The 17,542-nt window shown below is 37.1% G+C and overlaps 1 protein-coding gene across 1 annotated transcript in view; it reads left to right on the top strand.

Moving 5' to 3' along the window:
* Nucleotides 1-17,542, top strand: part of LOC110447416 (A disintegrin and metalloproteinase with thrombospondin motifs 7-like) — a 60,562-nt gene that overhangs the window by 33,782 nt on the left and 9,238 nt on the right. The window contains exons 5-17 of the mRNA XM_021493087.1: nt 104-187; nt 459-583; nt 2,257-2,406; nt 8,800-8,949; nt 9,367-9,520; nt 9,742-9,837; nt 12,640-12,785; nt 13,465-13,528; nt 13,904-14,015; nt 14,268-14,395; nt 14,702-14,822; nt 15,072-15,313; nt 15,648-15,783. Coding sequence (XP_021348762.1) covers nt 104-187; nt 459-583; nt 2,257-2,406; nt 8,800-8,949; nt 9,367-9,520; nt 9,742-9,837; nt 12,640-12,785; nt 13,465-13,528; nt 13,904-14,015; nt 14,268-14,395; nt 14,702-14,822; nt 15,072-15,313; nt 15,648-15,783 — 1,708 coding nt within the window. The remainder of the gene's footprint in view (nt 1-103; nt 188-458; nt 584-2,256; nt 2,407-8,799; nt 8,950-9,366; nt 9,521-9,741; nt 9,838-12,639; nt 12,786-13,464; nt 13,529-13,903; nt 14,016-14,267; nt 14,396-14,701; nt 14,823-15,071; nt 15,314-15,647; nt 15,784-17,542) is intronic.

The following is a 17,542-nucleotide window of genomic DNA, read 5'->3' as shown; positions in this document are numbered from 1 at the left end:
AAAAAGAAGTACAGATAAAAAGGGAGAGAAAGTTATTTAGGTACATGCTTTCTCATCAAAAGTAGCCGATTAGAATGACTAATTACTATACTTGTGTTTTTAGGTGGCCACTCTCTTCCACGAAGCTTCTATAGGGAACGCCCTCAACCTTGTTGTTGTCCGACTGGTGCTGCTCGAGGACCCACAGGTACACAACAAGTCATCAACTTTACTGGGACCAATTAGTCGTTCATTGGTTCATATTTATGAGAAATTGATCTGAAAAAAGACGTGTTAATTAATAAATATTTATGTGTTAATCTTATAATGGTCTGAAAATATTGACATTATATACAAAAATTATCTGTATTTAGTATCTTTTTGACAATTCAACAACGAAACCGTGGTTTATGTGAATGAAATCATAAAAGAAGGAAGATAAAAGAAATGAAATCTTTCTATTGTTTACCACACTACAGGAAGAACTGAGGCTTACCCACCATGCTGATAAATCATTGAGGAGTTTTTGTAAGTGGCAGAAAAATATCAACTTTAAAGACGACGACCATCCCAACCATCACGATGTAGCCATACTTCTGACAAGGTAAATCAGTTGTATGTGGTTAGGAACTCTCGAATGCACTGCTTGATGATACTTTTTTTCTCTTAATTCATTTACATCTAAAGAACTTTACCGGTAGAAAAGTATAAACATCTTATATAAACAAATTAATTACAAAAAAATATAGATATAAATTAATTTAAAATAAAATGAAAGTAGTTATGAAATTTTTCTAGCAATATATTCTGCTGCTGAATAAAAGTAATGAGATGAAAACATCATGGCTTTTGTTTTTAACCTTTTCACCACTGTAGACCATAATGGACTCATCCATATCCATACAATTACATGGTAGAGTTTACTAAAGTTACATAGGGGTGAAAGGATTAACATTCTAAGAATTAAGCCCTTCAGAAGTATGAATATATTTATATGGATGTATGTTTTATAATTACGCGTACCTCAAAAAATCACTGTAATCATATCATTAATGTGTTCTACAGTGTTGGCAGTGCTTGGAGTTTATACTCTCTACATATTTCTGCACATAATTTACAGTACTTTTTGAAGCCATTTTATTAAAAGGGGAAGAAAAAGGACTTTTTATTATATTTAATGCTATGATCATTTATCTGTATCACCTATGTTGTATTGATATGACATTAGACTGACCACATGATGTAGAAATATGTTACCCAGTATAAGTACAAGGTTGTCGGTCAAGGTTTCCAGGTTTTGTAGTTTCAGGAGTGGTATGTTACCAAGTCCAGTATAAGTACAAGGTTGTCGGTCAAGGTTTCCAGGTTTTGTAGTTTCAGGAGTGATATATGTTACCAAATCTAGTATAAGTACAAGGTTGTCGGTCAAGGTCTCCAGGTTTTGTAATTTCAGGAGTGATATGTTACCAAATCCAGTATAAGTACAAGGTTGTCGGTCAAGGTCTCCAGGTTTTGTAATTTCAGGAGTGATATGTTACCAAATCCAGTATAAGTACAAGGTTGTCGGTCAAGGTCTCCAGGTTTTGTAATTTCAGGAGTGATATGTTACCAAATCCAGTATAAGTACAAGGTTGTCCAGGTTTTGTAGTTTCAGGAGTGGTATCTTAAGAACAGATGTTTGCTACAAGTGGATGGCACATACCTGCCCCACAGACATCCCTAGTGCAATCTGTAGAGCAGCGAATTTGGCAAAATTACATCTATTTGTGTGATTATTGGCCGTTACCTCTGCAGGCATCCATTACCTTGTCATTTGTACTTATTTTGAGAAATCGTTCAATAGCTTTATGTGGTGTTTCCTTTTTTTTCCATATATTTCAGTTTGGTATTTAGATATTTTTATCCTTTTTTTTTATTGAAGAATTTTTGGATGAATCAATTTTGATTGATTGAAATAGATACAAATCCTAGAAAAAACAGAAAGATTGATTCATGGAAGTTTCTAGTGTAAAAAACACAAATAATCTGTAGTTGTATTTCGGTAGATATACATTTATATGTAGGTCTGGTGCAATGTATTTGCAAAAATATTGATAAATGGTCTTAATGCACTATTCTTTAAGCAACTGTTTTCAAGGGTATGCAGACCCTTGACCCAGAAACTGGAGTTGTGTTGATGTAGCAACCTGTCTGGAATTTGACAGATTCTACATTCACTTGCCTGCTAACCCAGATATTGAAGTATCTTACGTAAGAATTGTTTCTTTATTCCCACAGAATCAACATCTGTTCCCGTATGAATGAGCCATGCAGTACACTGGGGCTGGCACAGGTTCCAGGGATCTGTCTCCCACACAAGTCCTGTAACATCAATGAGGACACAGGACTCCCCCTGGCCTATACTGTAGCTCACGAGCTAGGGCACCAGTAAGACCCCCCACCCAAGCAAACACTGTGTCACACAAGCTAGGACACAGGACTCCCCATGGCCTATACTGTAGCTCCCGAGCTAGGACACAAGGAAGACCCCCCCCCCACCCAATCATACGCTGTGACACACATGCTAGGACACAGGGCTCCCCCTGGCCTATACTGTAGCTAACGAGATAGGACACAAGTATGCCCCCCCCACCCAATCATACACTGTGACACACAAGCCAGGACACAGGACTCCCCCTGGCCTATACTGTAGCTCACGAGCTAGGACACAAGTAAGCCCCCCCCACCCAATCATACACTGTGACACACATGCTAGGACACAGGACTCCCCCTGGCCTATACTGTAGCTCACGAGCTNACCCACCCCCACCCCCCACCACCAATACACACACACACCCTGTACCAATATTTCTGTTCAGATTGGACAGGTTTGCAGATAACATAGGTTCAATTTACATTGAAAATGTCTCTCTGTTCAAAACAGAACACAAGCGAGTTATTGTGTCATTGCAAGTGGCAGGTATTAACATGGTTCAGTCCATAAAGCAGGTTCATATATGTTATACATGTGTACTACCCCCTCCTCCAATAGCAGATCAAATATAGGGCATGACCCAGTTTAGGATGCCAGGCCCCTCATTGGTCTGGTACAATTAGAACAGAAATCAGCTCGTTGATGTTAAAGGGCCTTGTCAGCCGCGACAGAAATATGCATCTTGGCACATTTATGTGTGGAAAAAACAACGGGGACAATTCCAATCTGGGGCCACCTACGGTGATAGCATTGATATACTATAGCAGACACATGTTACAAATATTAGAAACCTACATAATGTTGAGCATCTCTCACTAAAAAGTGGAGATATTTCATTTCCTTGATAATATCCTTACCACCTTTCAAGATTACTCTGTATGAGGTTTTTTAATTTTCTTGTATCATGCCACATTTAATTATAATGTGTAATATAAACTAGATGTATACAGGTACGCTGCAGGAACTTGTACCTTATACTCAGACAGGAAATCCTACCATAAGTCTGGTAATATATATAATTAAATCCCTACACGTTATGTAACATTGTTCAGGTTTCATGTGAAAAAAGGAAAAAACTTACTCAACATTTCATGCAGAAATGTTGTGTGAGGTAATTTGAAAATGATAAAAAATTTCATTATTAGAATTTTTAAAAGGTTATGATCATGCATATAATATTTCTAGTGAATGTATGTAATAACAGCTTATCAACAGTTGAAAAGAATTGATTGTAAGGATATTTTATGCGATAGCATAGGTCAAAGGTCAAGGTCATTATATACATAGAAATATTGTTTATCACAAATTATTTTAGACTTGAAAATTTGAAAAGGATATGATCATGTATATAATATTTCTAGTAAATGTGAATGTATGTAATAACAGTTAATCAACTGCTGGAAAGAATCAGTTATAACAATATTTTTTGCAATGGCATTTTGTCAAAGGCCAAAATCATCATGTGCATAGAATTTTCTTTTTCTTTTTATAAAGTAAAGGTAAGATTTTGTGATGATTTCCAAATCCTACAAACATTCACCAGTATTCTGAGATGTAGTTATAGTATCTAGAGGATAGAATGTCAAGGTCAGCTGATTCTACCTCAAGTGCATTTTGGTGCATTATAAGATAATGGAGTCATTTTATCTTCATTATCAGTGAAAGTGTATTTCCCCGCTGTAAAAGCTTTCATTTCAAATGCTATTTAGCAGGAATATCTTACAGATTCATACAGACTTTGGGTTTCATATTGAAATGATCTCTGTAAAAGTGTGAATCTGTGTAGGTTTACAATACGTTTTTGTGTGAGCTTTTATCACACGGAATGATGGAGGATCTGGTATGGACTATTTCTCACCAGTGATAAAACGTGCTATTAAGATGTCATTATAGGTTTGATAAATCCCTACATTTAGCATCGTATCATGGGAGATAAGCTCAAAATCTTTTCCATATTAATTTTATGATAGAATATGTTATTTGCTCCCAGTGAACTTGTATATTTTGATTATTACAAGACTAACACTTTTAACTGAAAGATCAAATCCTGGCAAAGAATTGACAATCCACTTACAAATCATGTTACTTACCCAACAAAATTGGTATATCCTATAGGAATCTAAAGTTAGTGAAAGTAGACTTCCCTTAATCATTTAAAACTGTATATGGATATGTGGGAATAAATATAATTAGGAAATTGAAACTATAATTTGGGAAATGTAATAAACTTCTGATTTTTGTGGATCATTAGAGATGATCAAATCATATTGTAATCAGTTTTGTGTTAACTTTGAATGAGATGATTTGTGTTAACTTTGAATGAGATGATTTGTGTTAACTTTGAATGAGATGATTTGTGTTAACTTTGGATGAGATGATTTGAAATGTTGGTTAATCTTACTCATTTGTCTGTGATTGGTAGAAACCGCAAGAGGAATTAGACAGGGAAGAAAAAAAATGAAATGTAGAGATAGTCAATCAGCTATAGAGATAAGTTAGCTTTAACTTGTAGGTCGAGTCAGCTCAGCACTGTCAGCATGAGAGCTTGTTTATTTAATAGGATGACATGGAACACACCCAGAAATGTAGGTCTTACCTAGCGAGTTAATTATCCACTTAATTACAACTTAAGTACTTGTAAACAAACTTAGGAGTGTGTAGATCTGTATACTGTGATATTTTAGATGGCTTTTGACTTATGGGTGTGGTTTTTTGACCGATATAAAAGTAATTTTATGTCACATGAATGACTATATGTATTATCAAATAGAAACTGGAGAGAACAACCTTGTAACATGTAAATCAGGTCAAGGGTCAACCCGACTACTTGAGGTCATCTATATATGAGTTAGACATTTCAAGGTCACTTGAGTCACAGTAACCATATGTAAAGTCGTGAGCTGTTTGCAACTCAGATCGCCAATATTTCTCAAGGTGATTCCTTTCAAGGTCACAGGGTCATCCTCCTCAATGCCATATGACCAGTTGTGGGTCAGCATGACCTAATTGAAGGTCATTAGATCAGCAAGACCTCTCAAAGTCATCTGGGTCTGAGGAAGACCTCTCAATGTCACCTGGTTTAGCGAGATCTCTTAAAGAAACTTGGCCTTGGTCAGCCAATGCAAACTTCTCAAGGTCACTGAGTTTAGCCAGACTTTTCAAGGTTACTTTGGTCTTTTGTCACCCTGATGTCTTATTGAAGGTTAGGTAACCCACACAGGTCAACCAGATGTATCAATGTCACCTTGGTCAGTGAATGGATAAGACTTCTTAAGGTCACTGTAGCCTGTAGGTAAGACCTTTTAAGGTCATATTGGCCATTAGGACAATTTGGAGTAAATTAGATAGCCAAACATCTCAAGGTTATATCACTGGTCAGCAACTAAGACCTTACTAGATCACCATGATCATCAGCCACTCTTGTCAAAGTTATATGGGTCGGCCAGGTGTCTGAAGGTGAATCCAGTAAGGATGTGGACATATTTAGATATTTGAAGAACATGCACTAGGTTTCACTGGATATTAAATCCGTATTAATAGGATAGACTTGGGGTAGGCTGTGGGAGGCTGTGATTTAGGACTGGATCTTGTTTACTGTCTGTAAATCACTCCACTGTTGTTAGATACATTTTGGTATTGATTTGTGGAGAGATTCGTTTATATGTTATCCATTGGGATAATGATCCTAGCAGATTCAAATACTGGCAACTAAAACCTTCTATCATAATAATAAGTTAGCAAATCAAGTTTACACAAAACAAATGAGATATACATTACATAAGTACCGTGTGTCTAATAATGTATACCTTCTACTGTCATATATTACCAGCCATGTTCCCATACTTGTATATAAAACAAACATCGCCTTTGTTTTCAGGGTTTATCGAATGGTGCTTATTTTGATTAAGATATTCCTGCAGCATACAAGTCATTAAGTCATATTTGTGAATTAGCACAGGGCTACAATGTAGATTGGAACACTGATGTCTGTACATTTGTACTCTTGTGTACTGTAAGATTATTACTAAGAACACAAATTTTAGTATTTTATTGAAATTTTTGACAGATTAGAGCATTGTTGAATTGGCCCACTTATCATGTATGCAATAGAAAATTATATGGAAAAACTTCAATTGACGCAATCATAAATTAGCAAAAGCGCTAAAATTAGAATACCTAAAATTTGTACGCTTACAGTATGTTGGACACTGAAATATCTGTACAGTGTTGTGTAATGTGAGAGAACACTGAAATATCAGTATAGTATTGTGTGATGATGGTGAAGAATGGTTCAAAGGGATCATAAAGCACTTGTAATGATAGGAATGATGCAACGGCTCAGAGACAGCTATAGTCACAAGGTGTACAGGTTAGCATAGGAATGAGAGGCACAGGGACTATGACAAAAATGTCCGGTTTACAGCCCAAATATCTTGTCAATGTTTCACAGCGACATATGATGTGGAAACAAATTCCACTAGGATGTTATTCCCCAGCTTCATTATGGTCCATTGAGGGAGGTTGTACAACGGTGGGATATGTCTATATACTCCAGGTGGCAGCATTGTCAGTCAACTCGTAATCAGTCTTGTCAGTCGGGAACATTTTACCCATTAACACAATTCATAGGTCTTAACTGCAGGTTGACAACGAAAATAACAGAATGAGGATAAAAATATTGAGTGACAGGATGTTTCTCTGAGTTTAACTGTCATAATGGTGAAACACCTTACAAATATTTTGGCAACAAGACAAGCTATTTTTATATCCACACACACTGCTGAATAAGCAAATGACTTTTTCTTAAGCGGTACTTGAAAGTGCAGATGATTTATGATTCATACATTGTACCTGAAGTCATGTCGGTAAGAAATCTAAACCACCCTAATAAAACACAGAATTACATGTAGGCTGGAAATGAATTTAAAAACTGTTGAAGATTTTCTTCCGACATATGGATTTATGGTGCTATGCAGTGGTAAGATATGAAAATCTGGAAGATAAAAAGCAATCAGGTTTTGAGTTGTGGAGAGCACTAAGCTATATCACACGTGTGATAGACAAATCTGACGAGAATTTGTAGGACCATTCTGGTCTGCACTGTAATCTAGGAGAAGTTATGGCTTGTTGGGTTTAGCTGGATTTGGCAGAGAAAGCAAAACGTAGTCAAATTTATTGTAACCTAAGCTCAGAAGGTTAGATCATAGTTCAAAATATTTATCAACATAAACCACAGCCATCTTACATTGTGCTATCGCCATAGCCACCCTAAGTTGACAGTTGATGCCATCAAACTAACAGTTACGGCCATGCTTCACACATTACTCATTCCATGGATTATATAGGCTTGGATGCAACTCAGTCGCAGTCCTAATCCAGATATCGAAACTCAAGGCTGTCTGAGAATTTGTAATGATTCAGTCATAGGAGGTCAAACGTTTTAGCTCAGGTACTCACAATAAATTGCTGAATTCCTTAACTGCGGAATATAATTAAGATGGCTCAGGAAAGTAAATCTCTTACAGCCATTAACTTTAGGAATATATGTCTGTCTGTAATGCATGAGGTTTGTAGCATATACAAAGTGAGGTGTTTTAATAAGCATTCGCTATATTACCAAGGTATGCCATTTCTTAAGTTTGGCTGTCAAAATGCTTTTAAAGAATAAACCAATTCTTTGTCACGATTCTGTATTAAAATTCCTCCTTTCTTTGTCACATGGCAATATCTCACTTTTAATCTTAGCATTGAACATTCGCCAAAGAGGGGTAGGCAATGGGTTATGTCCCTGGGCCCGGACATCCCAAAGTCTTAAAATTCTCGGCTTAACATTCAGCATTTAGGATAATTGCAGCATATAGTTAACATGTTGTCGAGCTAATGTGACCAGGAAGAATACTCTGTTGGGTGCCTTCATTATTGTATTTCAGTGAGGTAGCACTCTTAGAGTAGCCATCAGATCTGTGCTATTGCAATGAGGCTTATACCGTTACACAAACATACTCTACATCCAGCACACATACACACATACATTGCCCGCATTGAGGCACATCCATAAATGACCTTAGCTGTTAAATGGACACTAAACCATTCAAAACAAAACCAAAAATCTTAAATCCATGTCACTTTCTCATCAGTTTTGTTTGTCAAATTATTTGTGATAATTCCTGATCATATTTCTTTGTTATCTTTCCTAATGACCTTTTCCTTGTTTTTGTTACAATCTTTTTTAACGTTGCCTACTTGTAATTCCTCATGCTAATCCAAGATAACATCTAACAACTTTGCCTAAGTTCCTTGTCATTTAGATATCACCACATAAGCTATAATGTTGGGGTTTGTTGTAGCTTTGGGATGACCCATGACAGTGTTCGGAATGGCTGTGAGATGAAGGACGGAGAGGAGTTCTTTTACGTGATGGCTGCCCAACTGTTGGCCGTCAATGTTCCTATGAAGTGGTCAAGTTGTAGCAGGACAGCCATCACCAAGTTTATTGAGTAAGAGATCTTCATGTAATATTATTGTGTGAAAGTGTTATGCTTATAAAGACATTTCTGGATTAGTAGTTAACCTAATCAGATACCTGTGTGGAAACACTTGGAAATTAGTTTTACTTTTTTTCGGAAAAAAATACTGTTTGAAAATCCAATTTAACAACATGTTAGAAAGTTTGGAACCAGGAAGAATTTAGTTGTGAAAATAAACTAAGTAAAGCTGAAAGCCATTTTGTAATCCATAAGTATCTGTCTTATTTTATTGGTTTTAAAATAAATATCATATTGATGTATTTTTATGCAATTAACTAAACATCATAATATTTTGTATTGGGTTATACATGTTAACCAAAGAAATGTTTCACTTAAGAACTTGAAAATATATCCTGTACATAAATATGTATTTGTTTCCTTTCCTAGTCGTGGCTGGGCGTACTGTTTGGATGATGAGCCTGCCGAATTTCACCATAAGGAATTCCAGTACCCGATTATCCCCCCTGGTACCATGTACGATGCGGACCACCAGTGTCGTCTTGTTTACGGACCTGACGCCATTCTCTGTGAGGGTGTGCAGGTCAGTATGTGTAAAGGACCGTCAGTCTTGAGCAGATATTACACACCATAGCAAAGGTCTTTTACCGCATCTACTACTGGAATCTTTACATAAGTAAAATGTATTGTAACAACTGTATTTAATACTCTCCTAACTATAAAATATCTTATGGTCGAGACCTTAAGCAACATATTCCTGATGAGTTTTCTAGATGATGCAGTTTTTGCTAACCTTTGTTTCAGGAGGAGATGTGTAGTACGTTGTGGTGTCGTTACAAGAATAAGTGTACCACCAAACTAGAGGCTGCAGCAGAGGGAACCGTATGTGGGCAGAACAAGGTAAGTCAAGGTCAAGTAAAGGTATCAAGGTCAAACTTAGAAAAGAAACAATATTTCCTAGGTAACAGTAACCTATTTGAGACAGTGTGTATACAATCTCTACTGATAGGCGAAACATCCCGTGTCGAGTGACATATGAAATTTACAATTTCATCACATCATTGTACAGGTAAACAGTACAAATCGCTCACTTTGTCATAGCTTGACAATGGGACCAGCCGGTCCTGAAACATTGTGACACATTTAATACATATATTGTTTGTGTGTAAAGTAAAACTTTGATACTTATATAATAATATTTTATATTGCTGGTAATTAAAGCAATGGTGATATATTTATGTGGTCTTGGTGGGTTCTCCCACATTTTCTGTCAGAAATATGTTTTATTGGGAAATGCTTTGATCTGATAAAATACAGAACGTAGCAGAATTCTTGGTATGCCACTTTGGGCTGTGACTTTCTACAAATGTAAAATGTCAGTGTTCCTGTGTTGACCTCATGTTGTCACCTTCCATCATTTAAGTCAGCTTGTTTATTTAAATTGTCGAAATTTTCAGAAAGCAGTACAGAAAATAAATATAATTCAATGTGGTGGATTTTAAGTAGAAACATCTGTATAAATGGTGTACCGTAAATACCAGACATTTTTCCTAGCACTTCTGCTTTTCAATGCAGAAATTTTATCTTGTGTCGGATGCATGGGTAAGGTTTGATATTTACTGGAAAATATAACTGTTCGTTCATTATAACCCAACTCTTTTTTATAATATCTGTTGAACTTAAACGTTAATATTCATGTGACTGTTATGAGTGCAGAACTTAAAAATACAAAACCTTTTCTGACATTTAATCGCACATTGAATTAGCCAGTGGCTTAAAATAAAGACGTAGTTCTCCGTTTCTAATTCTTAACAAATTGATTAAAAACATGTATATAATAAAAAGAACTTCTCATAATGTATATAATCGGTTTTACGAGAAGCATTGATTAGTTTTGTAGATATTTTTCATTGATCAGCAAAATGTATGAAACTGATTCCGCCCCTGCTGTAGAAATCTATCCAGTTTTGTTTTGCTGAAAGGCATGAAACCAACTAAGTAGATGTTCATTCACAATGTCACACACTCCTTGATATGCTTATAGAAGTGCGACATATGAAATGTACCTCAATTGAGGGTGTAATGTGATGTGCTAATTGGTACTACAGACTGGTCTGGCAGATCTGAGTGTTTCGACTGTTGATAAGTGAGAAATGGCTGCGATTTGATGAGATGGATTAAGATTTAAACTTCACTATTCACTCTTTTGAAAGTAAATAAAAGGTATTTCATTAAAAGTTGAGAAACTTTGCCGAAAAGTACAAAGACATCATTAAGTTGAGAAATTTTGTGGATTACAATTTTGGTTAAAAGCACAAACACAAGTTCTTTTCAATTAAGGAGTAGCCAAATACACTTAATGCATTGTAACTTTGAACTTTACAAATATGAGCATCAAAGTTGAGTAATAATTTAGTTTTATATCATAGACTCAACTAAACCTGACTTTGTATAAAGATTGTAGATTTGATTTAATATGTTTCTAAACAGCTTTAATAAATGCTCTAACAAGCATTTAAAAAAGATATTAAATTTTATACATTTTTATAAATTCAAACAGTCCTGAAGACTTGAAAGAAAGTTTTTCGTAATACAGAAACGTTTTAGTTTTGCACATTTATTGGTTTTGGAAAAAACATCAAAAGGATAGTCTGCACATAAGTTAGGTAGAGATAAGTATCGTTGGAGTAGCTAGCCTGCTGTCATTACAAGTGTTGGAGGGTGTGCCTCCCCTCGTCCCAGACACTAAACACTATTGGGTTACACACTCGCTATTCCAGCTCTCCACTCCATTCACTTTTTTACAACGTAGATTTGGTCTTTTTGCAGCTTTAGATGTTGGGAATTTGATTCCTGTCAAAAAAAATTTCTTTTCAAAATTCTTTTCAGAAACAGACATGGTTCTGTAGAATGTATTTCTGTAATCACCTATCATCATAGCCATATCGTAAATGTTGTCGGAGTTATTGGAAATGTGATTCTGTACCGTATCTTATCTCTGTGGATTCTGGACTATGTATTACAATACTGCCAGGCAGATTAGTCTGGTCGATTGGTATCTGGCTGATTGGCTGATATAGGTGGTAAGACTATCAGCCAGATGGGTGTTAGTTATAATGCGGACAGATAAACAGTCTTATTTAATACACATATAATGTTTTTTGTGTCCAAAGGCTATTCTTAAAACCAAAAATGGAGAATCTTACTTTTTCCTTTGATTATTTTGTAGTTTTTCTCACAATTAAGTCGCAATACTGGGTAAACTTTTGTGCTGAATTTGTATAAATGTTTATGCTTCATTAGATAATTTGATGGTATCGTAGGTATAAGACCACTCCAAACTCTTTGGCAAGCAATTTATCCGGATTTTGTTCTTCAGCACTAAAAGAGTTATTTCGTATTTTGTAAGGAAGTTCAGTTTGAAATAGGAATATGAAAGTGGGTCCACAGATTAAACAGGAGAATGAATATTTCTAACTACAAACTTTATCAACCAAAAAGTAAATTACAGTATGGGAAATCAAGTTACACGCTGTATTCTATAGATATAGCCTTGTTACTGCTATATGATGTTGGTCTAACGTGTATTCAGTAAGTACATTTCTTTGCCAGTCCTATGTTCTAAGTTATATTTTGAAGATGAGTTATCCTTGTAGTAACCTATACTGAAGTATATTTATATATACTGACCTTTGATTACAGTGGTGTTTCAATGGTGACTGTGTGGAGATCGGTGAGCGCCCCCTGGCCATTAACGGTAACTGGGGAGAGTGGAGTAGCTGGGCGGAATGCAGTCGTTCATGTGGGGCCGGGGTCTCTACAGTGGAGAGACACTGTGAAAACCCTCCGTAAGTCTACATCATATTGTCTGTAGGAAAGTCGTAACACTGTGGTTTCTAGGGCAATCATAGTGCCATGGTTCCTAGGGTTATCTCATTGCAATAGTGTCATTTACTTGAATCTATCAATATTACAAGGGAGACAACCCTGTGAAACCTAAAAGACTGGGTACAGTATGTACATCAGGTCAATCTGTATAATATAAGTTTACCTATTTTCCGATAATTATTTCTTTATTTTGTTGTGCACTGAGCAAATGTTATCCCTTCTATTATTAGGGTTTTGTGGGTGGATGGGTGATGGATGTAGTGTAACCGATATCTGTTTTGTCCTATCTTGTCCTGTCCCAATTTAGTGTCATCACTCTGGCAACTTCCTTTCTTAATGGATTTTGATAAACTCTATACAAAGGTCAAGAATGGGAATACCTTAATGAGACCATATCTCAGGGTTCAAAGGTCATTATTTATAGGAATTTGTCAACCAATTCAGTGACATCTCTCTACCAAAATGATTTCTTAAGGAATTGTGATCAAACTAAATTAATCTGATGAGCAAATATGAGAATAGATTTCCAAGGTCAAGTCCAAGGTCGCTGTTAATATTCATAGAAGTTTGTTAATCAATGACAGTTACTAAGTTTATGTTTTTGTTTTGTTTTATAACTCCTAAACCTTTATATTACAGACCATCCAATGGTGGAAAATACTGTATAGGGGAGAGAAAGCGGTACAGGATCTGTAACACTGATGTAAGTATATAACACTGATGTTAAATTAATGCTCATGTAGATTTTGTTGTGACACACTTTCTGGAATCATATAAAAAGTAAAGATAGACTTTATGCACTTATATTAAAAATAAATAAAAAATAAAATTAAAATAAAGGCAAAGCAAAACTTTGGTTTTTATTGGCTACTCCAGTTTCCTCTAACATTAAGACCCCATGCATGCTAACCTCTTGACAAACAAGAGTGATTAATATAATATAATAATAAAATATAAAAGTTTTTTCATAATTGTTTTAAACTGAATAAAGTTATTATAAAAAAAACAAGAAACTATACTGACATGCTGTAACTATAGGTCATTGGTCCTGATTGTATTATTTTGATATTGCTTTCAGCCATGTCCAGAAAATACCCCTAACTTTATAACAGTGCAGTGCCAAGAGTTCAACTACATTCCGTACCGAAACAAGCTTTACCAATGGGAGCCAGTGGAAATGGATGCAAATGGTATGGAAAAAGGAGAAATAGTACATGTGGAAATATTTTACATAAAATCTATGATACACAACAGTTTGGCTTGATGTCATCCTTTTTAAACTTTGGTTCATATATAGTACTTACTTAAAATATAATAAAAAATAATAATGGAAGTTAAAAGGTTAATTTGTTGTTTTATATATGAGCATAATTTGAAAGATTAACACTACTGGAATGAGGACAGTTGTTACAATAGACATAACGTATCTGTTACAATAACAGATGCTCCGTGCCAGCTACACTGTAAGCCCAAGAACCGCTTCTTCTCCGTACTGCTGTCTGACATGGTGGCTGATGGGACACCCTGCTCACCAGGCAAACGCAACATGTGTATCAGTGGCCGATGTCGGGTAGGTATACCAGTTTAGCGGACAATATTAAGTTGAATGGTGTGTTACATAATCAACTGTATTCTAGAAGTAATTACCAGTCTTATTGATCATCACATTTCCATTCCAAAAAGACAAGTGTCCTTGTTGCACAGATTAAATATCCGTAGAAATTTATACAAGGGACCTTGTTGAAAGTCTATTCTCTACAGGTTTTAAGTTATATAGGGTTCAGTTTAGACTGGAACTTCTAATGTTTAGTAACACTAGAAAAGGACGATTTTTTAAAACTTTGTTATGATGTTAATGGCTATCATTTGTCTTCAGCATGTGAGCTGTGACTGGCAGATAGACTCCGCTGCGAGGGAGGACCGATGTGGGGTTTGTCACGGGGACGGCTCAACCTGCGAAACTGTAAAGGACCAATATAACGAAACTCAGGGATTAGGTGAGTACATCCCTCCGATAAGGTTTTCATTAAAACTCCCTAGATTTGAAATATACAAGATTCCATAATTTAGTAAAATTTTGATTATTTTTTTGTGGATATTCGAGGTGTTTTATCGAAAACTTATGAATAAGAATGAAGAAATTAGATTAATGACTTAAAAAAAGGAGGACTTAATGATCAAAAGAATTCAAAACTGTTAGTATGTAGTTTATTTTGAAATATACAGTAGCTCTGGTTCGTTTGCAGGCTATGTAGAAGCAACTGTGATACCACGGGAGGCGAGGAACATCCGGATAGAGGAGGTGGCGGGGGCCAATAACTACCTCGCCATGCGGGACAACAAGGGCAAGTACCTGCTCAACGGGCACTGGTTCATACAGTGGAGTGGGGACTACGAGATGGCTGGTACCATTGTCCACTACGAACGGGAAGGCAACAAGGAGAAGGTGGAGGCCGTTGGACCGCTCAAAGAACCCATACATGTCATGGTAAGGTTGAACTGTTGAAGGTGATGCATGTTTGTATATGTGACACATGGCGTAGTGTCTAAAGCAGGGAGAACAGATGTATATATCAAATGTTTGAGGTATTAAATATCTTTTTCTTTTAGCGTTCTGATTAGAATTATATAAACAAGTGTTTGGTTTTACATTGTACAGTCATAGTACAGTCTTAATATTACTGAGAATCTGAAGCTTAACTTATCCAGCCCTTGGCTGCCATTCTATAAACAATGTGTTTGTGTCTGCCATTCTGGAACTGTTGTGTAAATTTATTTTGTGCTTTTACCATTCCGTGATCCGACCATCTCTGTTTCCACAGCTCCTTCTCCAGTCACGTAACCCCGGTGTGATATTTGAGTACACGGTTCCTCGGGAGAACATCACGGAGACGAGGGAGTCCGAGTTCAGATGGAAGTATATGGACTGGACACATTGTACATCATCCTGTGGGGGTGGTAAGTAGACACATTGTACATCATCCTGTGGGGGTGGTAAGAAGACACACATTGTACATCATCCTGTGGGGGTGGTAAGAAGACACACATTGTACATCATCCTGTGGGGGTGGTAAGTACAGACACATTTTACATCATCCTGTAGGGGTGGTAAGTAGAGACACATTGTACATCATCCTGGGGGGGTGGAAAGTACAGACACATTGTACATCATCCTGTGGGGGTGGTATGAAGACACACATTGTACATCATCCTGTGGGGGTGGTAAGTCGAGACACATTGTACATCATCCTGTAGGGGTGGTGAGTAGAGACACATTGTACATCATCCTGTGGGGATGGTAAGTAGAAACACATTGTACATCATCCTGTGGGGATGGTAAGTAGAGACACATTGTACAGCATCCTGTGGGGGTGGTAAGTAGAGACACATTGTATATCATCCTGTGGGGGGGGTAAGTAGAGACACATTGTACATCATCCTGTGGGGTGGTAAGTAGACACACATTGAACATCATCCTGTGGGGGTGGTAAGTAGAGACACATTGTATATCATCCTGTGGGGGTGGTAAGTAGAGACACATTGTATATCATCCTGTGGGGGTGGTAAGTAGAGACACATTGTATATCATCCTGTGGGGGTGGTAAGTAGAGACACATTGTATATCATCCTGTGGGGGTGGTAAGTAGAGACACATTGTATATCATCCTGTGGGGGTGGTAAGTAGAGACACATTGTATATCATCCTGTGGGGGTGGTAAGTAGAGACACATTGTACATCATCCCGTGGGGGTGGTAAGTAGAGACACATTGTACATCACCCTGTGGGGGTGGTAAGTAGACACACATTGTACATCATTCTATGGGGGTGGTAAGTAGAGACACATTGTACATCATCCTGTGGGAGTGGTAAGGAGACACACATTGTACATCATCCTGTAGGGGTGGTAAGTAGAGACACATTGTACATCATCCTGTGGGGATGGTTAGTAGAGACACATTGTACATCATCCTGTGGGAGTGGTAAGTAGACACACATTGTACATCATCCTGTAGGGGTGGTAAGTAGAGACACATTGTACATCATCCTGTGGGGGTGGTAAGTAGAGACACATTGTACATCATCCTGTGGGGGTGGTAAGTAGAGACACATTGTACATCATCCTGTGGGGGTGGTAAGTAGAGACACATTGTACATCATCCTGTGGGGGTGGTAAGTAGAGACACATTGTACATCATCCTGTGGGGGTGGTAAGTAGAGACACATTGTACATCATCCTGTGGGGGTGGTAAGTAGAGACACATTGTACATCATCCTGTGGGGGTGGTAAGTAGAGACACATTGTACATCATCCTGTGGGGGTGGTAAGTAGAGACACATTGTACATCATCCTGTGGGGGTGGTAAGTAGAGACACATTGTACATCATCCTGTGGGGGTGGTAAGTAGAGACACATTGTACATCATCCTGTGGGGGTGGTAAGTAGAGACACATTGTACATCATCCTGTGGGGGTGGTAAGTAGAGACACATTGTACATCATCCTGTGGGGGTGGTAAGTAGAGACACATTGTACATCATCCTGTGGGGGTGGTAAGTAGAGACACATTGTACATCATCCTGTGGGGGTGGTAAGTAGAGACACATTGTACATCATCCTGTGGGGATGGTAAGTAGAGACACATTGTACATCATCCTGTGGGGGTGGTAAGTAGAGACACATTGTACATCATCCTGTGGGGATGGTAAGTAGAGACAC

This window comes from Mizuhopecten yessoensis, unplaced genomic scaffold (assembly GCF_002113885.1).
Source record: "Mizuhopecten yessoensis strain PY_sf001 unplaced genomic scaffold, ASM211388v2 scaffold3349, whole genome shotgun sequence".
In the NCBI taxonomy this organism is placed as follows: Eukaryota; Metazoa; Mollusca; class Bivalvia; order Pectinida; family Pectinidae; genus Mizuhopecten; species Mizuhopecten yessoensis.
This window is presented reverse-complemented; position numbering and strand designations above follow the sequence as displayed.